Raw genomic sequence first — 10000 nt, forward strand, 5'->3', positions numbered from 1 at the left:
TCCTCTCTGCTGTGGAGCGCCGGGCGCTCGGGCCAGTTAACACACACACACACACACACACACACACACACACACACTCACACACACACACACACACACACACACACACACACACACACACTCACACATGCGTCTGAAGTTCCTCCATGGAGGAGATTAAGCTGTTGGACAGAACACACTGAACTAATGCATTTGTGTGTGTCTGTTTGTGTGTGTGTCTGTGTGTGTGTGTGTGTATGTGTGTGTCTGTGTAAACCGTGTGTGCCTATGTGTGTGTGTGTGTGTGTGTGTGTGCCAGGCTGCTGTCAGGCCCACTCTGCCTGTGCTCCTGGGATGCTCACCAGGCTTTCAGCAGCAGAAAAGCAGCTGTTGCATAAGAGCACTGCTCCATCCAGAGAGCCCGCCCCAGTCACCTGTACTAACACCACAGAGCATGTGTGTGTGTGTGTGTGTGTGTGTGTGTGTGTGTGTGTGTGTGTGTGTGTGTGCGTGTGTGCGTGTGTGTGTGTGTGTGTGTGTGTGTGTGTGTGTGTGCGTGTGGTGTGTGCGTGCGTGCGTGCGTGCGTGCGTGCGTGCGTGCGTGCGTGCGTGCGTGCGTGCGTGCGTGCGTGCGTGCGTGCGTGCGTGCGTGCGTGCGTGCGTGCGTCCAGTAAGATGGGTGGGACGACTCCGCGCTCGTCTCACACTGCGCTGATGAGAGTGTTTGAACAATGGCCCGGCCTCAGACGGACGTGGTGGCTTTGAGCTACATGTATCTCTGGGCCTCTCTGGACACCGTCTCCCTCCCAAGGCCAGCATGTGTAGTGTGTAGTGTGCAATGACAAGTGTGTATTGCCACATGTGCAGTGTGTAGACCTTGTTGCAGTCGTTGTAGTGTGTAATACGTGGTGTGTATTGCAGTGTGTGTGTGTGTGTTGTGTGTATTGCAGTGTATCTAGTGTGTTTATTGTAGTGTGTTTAGTGTGTGTGTGATATGTATTGCAGTGTATGTAGTGTGTGTGTGTTGCAGTGTGTGTGTTTTGCAGTGTGTGTGTATTACAGTGTGTGTATTGCAGTGTGTGTGTGTGTGTGTGTGTGTGTGTGTGTGTGTCTGTATTGCAGTGTGTCCCAGAGAGATGTAATTGCTGGGATGAGATGGTGGGATGATCTGTGTTTCCATCTAACCCTCATGCTATGCAGTTAGCCCTTTTTACTGTAGACCACTACTGGAAACATTTCTGTTCAAAAGAAGAGTGGTCTTTTTACAGTAGACCACTTCGTGGAAACATTAGTGTGAAAAAAACTAAGGAGTGGAAAAGGAGAGAGAGAGGAGAGAGAGAGAAGGAGGAGAGGAGAGAGAGGAGAGGAGAGTGAGGAGAGATGAGGAGGAGAGAGAGGAGAGGAGGAGAGTGAGAAGAGGAGAGAGGAGAGGAGAGATGAGGAGGAGAAAAGAGAGAGGAGAGAGAGAGGGAGAAGAGGAGGAGAGAGGAGATGAGTGGAGAGAGAAAGGAGGAGGTGGAGAGCGATGTGGAAATTCTTTGGTTAATGGCTCTTTTGTAAATCAGCAGTCTCGTTAGTCTTGTCTTTCCTCAAGGACTCTGGGAGATCTGGGGAACGGAAGCGCTTGTGGTTCAGTAGCACACATGTTCAGGAATGACAAGGCTAATTTATCTTCACTCTAAAGCTCTTCCAGACTGTGTGTGTGTGTGTGTGTGTGTGTGTGTGTGTGTGTGTGTGTGTGTGTGTGTGTGTGTGTGTGTGTGTGTGTGTGAGTGAGTGAGTGTGAGTGTGTCTATGTCTGTGTGTGCGTGCATGCATGTGTGAGTGAAATAAATGCACGCAAAAGCCTTTTGGTTACCTACAGTAATAATCAATTCTTTGTCTCAAGTAAGCTAATGATCTCATTTGTGTCTAAAGTAAGCCAATACTCTCATGCTTGGATCACTTGTAAGACAATCAACTTTGCAGATTCAAAGCTATTAACTTTCAGAGCTATTTCATTCAGATTTGTTTTTATGTTTCATGTCTGTATGAAGTCTGATTCAAACATATGTTAACCCTAGTCAGTTGGCTGCTTGATTCATTGCTTTCTGTAGATGTATAAATCTTTGTGAACAAGTATGAAGATTGTTTTGGCTTTCAAATGACAATGATATGTTTTATTGACGAGCTCAATTGGATCATGTCATTGGGGTCTCAGTAGTGAGTGATACATTGTACAGTGTCATGCGAAGAGTAATTTGAGTTTCTCGTGTGTGTGTGTGTGTGTGTGTGTGTGTGTGACTACAGCTGGTCAGTCGGAAGGACAAGGCCACGTTTGAGAAGCTGGACTTCCTGACATCGAAGGAGGAAAACTACACGCGCATGAGAGAGCACATCAGATCCCTAAAGATGGCTCCCTGCACACCATACTTAGGTAAGACACACACACACACACACACACACACACACACACAGGGGACAACATCAAATCACTAAAGATGACACATACACACACACACACACACACACACACACAGGGGACAACATCAAATCACTAAAGATGACACACACACACACACACACACACACACACACACACACACACACACACACACACACACACACACACACACACACACACACACACACACACACACACACACACATACACATACACATACACACTGATGGCCCCTAGAAGGCCATACAAGAGTAACACACACATACACAAAGACGCACTAACACACTGTAGTAATGTGTCCGTGCAGATGTAGAGACTCAGGTCGAGAGATGTCAAGTAGAAGAAAACTTCTTTTTTTTTATTAAGCTACCGGTAGGTTTAGACATTAGACATAAACAAACAAAAGAAAACACTGATCAAACGAAAAACAAAACATGGGATAATGCCCACTAAAGCTAGCCCCTTTACGTACCCATTCTGACCGAGACAATGTGCCCTCTCACGGCAGAGGCCCATCTCCCGAATGAAGCGCCCAATATTCTTATATGCTATTGGCGCAGACCAAACACAGCACCAATTCAATTAGCGCAATAACGTATCCTCTTAGGCTAGATACTAAGCAAGCGCAATACCTTACTTGACCACATTCCTGTGCAATCATAATTCCTTGGCTACAGTCCCCCATAATAACAAATAAAACAAAACTACAGAAACACCCCTGTCTCCATGAGCGCTTCCCTTATGGGAGCGCGCCCCGTCCCTTTAACTGGGTCTCACCTCCGACACTCTTGTCGCACCCCGGAAGACAGGTAGACCTCAGGTAAGGTGAACAACATGCCATACAAAGACACACAATACACAGACAAACATTGGCACAGTCGCAGCGGTTTCTGCGCGCACGAAACCCGCCACAACTACCCCGACATTATGCCTTGCATCAGCCGCTATAGCCATGTTTAGCGCACGGCCTAACCAATATTCCTTCGCATCCTACACAGGCCCAATACATAGTTATTCCTTACTTTAACATATGCATTTCAACATTTCATTTCTTAATCTCCTGTATGTGTCTACTGAATGTAATGTCTGTTCAAGCGCAAACTCGGTTCCCATTGTTCTTACTGGCGGGAATGCGCCCGCTTGCGTGACAGACGCGGTGCGCTCTGTCACATAACCCCCCACCTCAAGAGTCTTCGTCCCCGAAGACCCTAGACAGGTCGTCCGCAGTCACATTCTCGACCCCGGCCCTGTACCGCACCAAACCTGTACGGCTGCAGGAACAGGTATCCTAGAGTAACCCGTGAGTTTGTGTCCATCCGATTGAGCCACTGACGGGCCCCTGTTGTTGCCGCTGGAGCAGTCACCGCTGCCGCAGCTTGAACCCCTGCTGGTGCCGCTGGAGCCGTTGTCTCCACCGCTGCTGCTAGTAGATGCTGCCGTTGGCCCTGCCGCTGCTGCTGCTGCAGTAGGCGCTGCCATCAGACCTGCCGCTGTTGCTGCTGGAGTAGGCGCTGCCATCAGACCTGCCGCTGCTGCTGCCGCCCTCTTTGTCGCTGGCCTTCCATCCCCACTCGGCATACCTCGAGCTGGACTTGAGGCACTGGACACTGGCGCCGACATGGAGAGTCCTCTTCCTCTCTCCTGCCATTCTCGCTGGCCTTCGCCTTGCCTCTGGTCATCCGCGTTTTTCGCCTCGGTCCCGTCGTCTTTCTTCTTGGGTGCTTTTGGACCCATCTTTACTTTGACCTTTCCGCCTGGTCTTAGACACAGTTGTTGTTTTCCGCTGCCACCAAATGTAGTAATGTGTCCGTGCAGATGTAGAGACTCAGGTCGAGAGATGTCAAGTAGAAGAAAACTTCTTTTTTTTTATTAAGCTACCGGTAGGTTTAGACATTAGACATAAACAAACAAAAGAAAACACTGATCAAACGAAAAACAAAACATGGGATAATGCCCACTAAAGCTAGCCCCTTTACGTACCCATTCTGACCGAGACAATGTGCCCTCTCACGGCAGAGGCCCATCTCCCGAATGAAGCGCCCAATATTCTTATATGCTATTGGCGCAGACCAAACACAGCACCAATTCAATTAGCGCAATAACGTATCCTCTTAGGCTAGATACTAAGCAAGCGCAATACCTTACTTGACCACATTCCTGTGCAATCATAATTCCTTGGCTACAGTCCCCCATAATAACAAATAAAACAAAACTACAGAAACACCCCTGTCTCCATGAGCGCTTCCCTTATGGGAGCGCGCCCCGTCCCTTTAACTGGGTCTCACCTCCGACACTCTTGTCGCACCCCGGAAGACAGGTAGACCTCAGGTAAGGTGAACAACATGCCATACAAAGACACACAATACACAGACAAACATTGGCACAGTCGCAGCGGTTTCTGCGCGCACGAAACCCGCCACAACTACCCCGACATTATGCCTTGCATCAGCCGCTATAGCCATGTTTAGCGCACGGCCTAACCAATATTCCTTCGCATCCTACACAGGCCCAATACATAGTTATTCCTTACTTTAACATATGCATTTCAACATTTCATTTCTTAATCTCCTGTATGTGTCTACTGAATGTAATGTCTGTTCAAGCGCAAACTCGGTTCCCATTGTTCTTACTGGCGGGAATGCGCCCGCTTGCGTGACAGACGCGGTGCGCTCTGTCACACACACACACACACACACACACACACACACACACACACACACACACACACACGCACACACAGATCTCTATCATTTCAGTTCAAGTGAACAGTGCTCCACATCTCCATACTCAGCAGCTGGGACGTGCTTCGCTAACGTTGTGTGTGTGTTTAGTCTGTGTGTGTGTGTGTGTGTGTGTGTGTGTGTGTGTGTGTGTGCTTCACTAATGTTTTCATGTGTTTAGTCTGTGCTAATTCTCACTTCCATGCCCAGAGCTGTGAAGGTTGATGTGCCTTTCCAAGCCTGCCTGCCAGAGCGCTATCATGCCCTTTGTTTCGCTTGGGTTGGAGCTTTGCTGCCCAGCCTTTTGTCCTTCACAAGTCTGCCATACTCATAAGCCAAGCCACTCTTCCACGTTGACCTTACACACACACACACACACACACACACACACGATATGACATCATGCTGGAGCTCTGTCCAGAACTCCATTAAGACAAAGTGATTTTCCTGAGCAACTAAATGTGATTGTGTTTTATTGGCACAGAGTGTGTGTGTGTGTGTTGGTCTGTGGCTTATTATCTGATAGAGCCGTGTGTGTGTGTGTGTGTGTGTGTGTGTGTATGTGTGGCTTATTCTCTGATAGAGCTGTGTCTTTGTGTGTACTGTATGTGTGTGTGTGTGTGTGTGTGTGTGTGTGTGTGTATGAGGCCTATTCTCTGACAGAACCGTGTGTGTGTGTGTGTGTGTGTGTGTGTGCGTAAGGCTTATTCTCTGATAGTGCCGTTTGTGTGTGTGTGTTTGTGTGTGAGGCATATTCTCTGATAGAGTCGTGTGTGTGTGTGTGTTTGAGGCGTATTCTCTGATAAAACTGTGTGTGTGTATGTGTGTGTGTGTGTGTGTGTGTGTTTGAGGCGTATTCTCTGATAGTGCCGTGTGTGTGTGTGTGTGTGTGTGTGTGTGTGTGTGTGTGTGAGGCATATTCCCTGATAGAGCCGTAATGCCTTGCCCTGCTGGACTCGTGTGTGCTCCACTGGAAGCATACGCTTCAAATCAGCTGAGCTGAGCTCCAGGAATGTGCTTTCTCTTTTTTCACTCTCTCTCTCTCTCTTTCTCTCTTTCTCTCTTCCCATTAAATAAATAAAGATGTGTCTCATCGTTGGGAGACAGCAAGTCTTCCTTCTTCACCCCCCCTCTCTCCCTCCCTCCCTCCCTCTCTCTCTCTCTCTCTCTCTCTCGGTCCCTCTCTACCTATCCATCTCTTATGAAGATGTGTCTCATTGAGAGGGAGTAAGTCATGGAAACGTTTCTGCGGTCCGTGGGCCTTCACTCTGGTTTAACGGTCGTCTGTTAGTGCGGCTGAGAGAGAGAAGGTCAGGACGATAGTTAGATGGGACGGGGCACGTTGTAGTCACACACACACACACACACACACACACACACAATCACACACAATCACACACAATAGTTAGATGGGATGGGGCCCGCTGAAAACCACTGAGCGGTGTAATCCGATCACCTCCTCACTCACACACACAAATACACACACACACACACACACACACACACACACACACACACACACACACATATACACGTGCACTCACTCACACACACACACACACACACACACACACGTAATGTACACACACACACACACACACACATACACACACACGTGCACTCACTCACAGACACACACACACACCCACATGCATGCATGCATTCGCTCACACACACTCATACACTTGCACACTCAGACTCATATCCACACAGAAACACACACATATTACTTTGAATTTGCACAGTCTAAGCCTCTTTTCTGCCAGAACTGTAACACCATCCATTTTGTTTAGAGAGTCATGGCAGGTTTTTAACATCCATTTGATGTATGTGGGCCTCCAGTGTTAGGACTGAGGCCACGGTGCTGTTAAAAGGTCTCCTCCTATTACTCACCTGCATTGGGGATGCCAGAAGGAGATAGCGAGCTAGCAGCTAGCAGCTAGCATAGAACTGAGGTAATAAACAGCGCTGACATTCACTGAAGGGGGTCATCCCTATGTTCTTTGAGTCCTATGTGCCCCGGTTTTCCCAAAAAGGGTCCTATGTTCCCCGGTCGCAATAGATACCGTTGAACATAGAACCCTTTTTGGGAAAACCGGGGAACATAGGACCCTTTTTAGAACTTAAGAAAAAAAAGAGTCCTATGTTCCTCGGTCCCATATGAAGTGGGAAATACACAGTAGGACCCGGGAAACATAGGACCTGGGGAACATAGGACCTGGGGAACATAGGTACGCTCCCCACTGAAGAGGGAATGGCAACTTCAGATTAGCATACCAGCACAGGGGCAATGAGCAGCACTGTTGTTCATAGCAGGAGGAATGCTAACATCAGATTAGTTTAGTGCAGAGGTAATGGACAGCACTGTTATTCACTTTAGAGGGAACGCTAACGTTAGATTAGCATAGCACTGTTATTCACTTTAAAGGGAATGCTAATGTTTAGTCAGCAGTCAGCTTAGTTAGTAGGCTATTGAGGTAGTGGACTAGGCTGGCTACCACCATACCAACTCAGTCTTTAAGATTGAACATTAGTCTGGGGAGTCTGTGCTGTGTTTCTACTGCATAAGAGGAGTGATCAGTGGGCATAGTTCAAATTACTCTGTACGCATTTGGATAGTCTTTTAACCAATCAGACCAATGATCCGATCCAAGTGTGCCTTTTCGACTAGCTAGTTGGTGAATGGACCCAGAAGATGTGGACAGGAAGCAGAAGAGATGAATATGCAGGTTTCCAGCCTGAGCTGCAGGGCGAAATCCAAATCCCTGGCAGATCAGGCAGGGTTTACCCAGTCTAGCATAGCACTGGTCTCAGATACTTTCTATTGCAGTAACCGCACTTCCTGTTAATCAGATGCACCATTTTCTGCAGATGTGCCCCTCTGTTCCCCACTGCTCTCTGTCTGCCGGGGTCGATGTGGCCCAGGTCAGGCTCACCTGCAGTTTGGCTTGTGGCCAATAGGGGTCAGGGCTGTGCAGCGTGTGGCAGTGACACGTTTCACCAGACCTCTCACAGTCATAGCTTTTTGTCATCTCAGATGAGCTCAAAACACTGGTGAAGTGTGTGTGTGTGTGTGTGCATGTGCAGACCACAGAATTTCCTAAGGAAAAGTAAAACCACACCTGGTTTTAGAAGGCCAGGTACTTTTTGCCTGGCTAATGCTTTTACCTTTTCTTCTAACATCCTGTGGGGAGAGAGAAAAATGGAAAGTGGGAGGATCTCTCTCTCTCTCCCTCTCTTTCTCTCTCTCTCTCTATCCCTCTCTTTCCTTTTTTTCTTTCTCTCTGTCTCTCTCTTTCTCTCTCGATTGAGTTCAATATAGTATGCTTCACTGCCATCCCCGCTGAAAGGCAAATGAATAGTGTGGCCAAAGCACAGGATGTAGACAGACACTGATACACTCAAGGCTGCTGATTAGGGGACGTCGTTCCTCACATTAAAGTGACGCCACAAGACTCGCTGCCAAGACAGGTGCTGCGATCTTCTCCTAAAATGATGGCAAGTGTGTGTGCTGCTTTGAAGTGTGTTACGCAAGGCTGCTCTAACCGAGAGAGCAAGGCTGCTCTATTCTATCCACACCTTCAACCTGGCCAGGTGTGGACAGCAGAGCTAGTTGTGCCCAGGCAGCACCTAAAGGCTATTGCATTGCTAAGGCACACTGTCAAGACATTACGTTACATTTGGCTGACGCTTTTTAGCCAAAGCAACTTTCAGCATGGTAAACAGTTTAAGCTGTTAAGGGCCATTCTCACAACAATTCTAGGAACATTTTAAAAACGGTAGAGTGCAGTAAGTGCATCAGTGAGTGCTGTTTTTAAACAGTCAAGTGTCCGTTCTAGTCAGGTGGTACTGTGAGTCTAGGGTCAGCAAGAGGAGCTAGTGAGGGTGCACTGCAGAGGCCTGGAGCAAGTGGAATATGTCTGGAGTACATGTGTTCAATACATTGTGCTAGGAATGTCTTTGCTGGGAGTATTTATTGTAGTCATGAAGGAAGTACACCCCCCCTCTCTCTCTCTCTGTGTTTCTCTCTCTCCCTCTCTCTCTCACTCTCTCTCTCTCTCTTTCTCTCTCTTCGCCTCTCTGTCCCTCTCTTTGCTGTTATGAGGGTCGTAACTAAAGCTCTTGTGTGTGTCTGTGATGTTTGAGCTACATGCGCCTAAAGGGCACATGTCGGACACACACACACACACACACACACACACACACACACACACACACACACACACACACACCTACACACACACCCTGACCTGTCCTGAGATTTATGCCTACATGTGGCCATTCCTCTGAACTTTGCACACTAGACAGCCACGGGACCCCTGCAAATAGAGCAGGGCCATGGCATTGGGCTTCAGCATGCCGGCCTTGAGCGCCACTCTTACCACCAACATAAAAGAGATGCACAAAACGCTCCTGGTGTCATGGCTACTGCATGGGTGTTGGTGTGGGTGTGTGCGTCTGAGTGAGAGTGTCATGGCTGCTCTCAGTGTGTGTGTGTGTGTGAGTGTGTGTGTGTGAGTGTGTGTGTGTGTGTGTGTGTGTGTGAGAGAGAGTATCATGGCTGCTCTGTGTTTTACCATCAGAGCCCCAGCTAGATCTCCTCTCTCCCCAGACAGAATTCCAAGTTCTAGAGAGGTCAGCTCATTCAGCGGTGTTGTCATGGCGAAGTACAGTGTGTGTGTGTGGTCATATTTTCTCAGTTCTGATGGTTACTGAGATGCCCTGGAAACTACCAGGAATGCCTGTGTGTATAAATACTTTTGTATATAAATGAGAAACGCTGTCTGCAGTTTGTAGTGTGTGTGTGGGTGTGTGTGGGGGTGTGTGTGTGTGTGTGTGTGTGTGTATGAGTGAAAGC

The 10000-nt window shown here is 48.2% G+C and overlaps 1 protein-coding gene across 3 annotated transcripts in view; it reads left to right on the top strand.

Moving 5' to 3' along the window:
- Positions 1-10000, top strand: part of LOC134089193 (ras-specific guanine nucleotide-releasing factor RalGPS1) — a 175439-nt gene that overhangs the window by 48270 nt on the left and 117169 nt on the right. For all 3 annotated transcript variants that reach the window (XM_062543549.1, XM_062543550.1, XM_062543548.1), the window contains one exon: positions 2269-2395. In XM_062543549.1, the coding sequence (XP_062399533.1) occupies positions 2269-2395 (127 nt within the window). The remainder of the gene's footprint in view (positions 1-2268; positions 2396-10000) is intronic.

Source organism: Sardina pilchardus, chromosome 8 (genome assembly GCF_963854185.1).
Source record: "Sardina pilchardus chromosome 8, fSarPil1.1, whole genome shotgun sequence".
NCBI lineage: Eukaryota > Metazoa > Chordata > Actinopteri > Clupeiformes > Clupeidae > Sardina > Sardina pilchardus.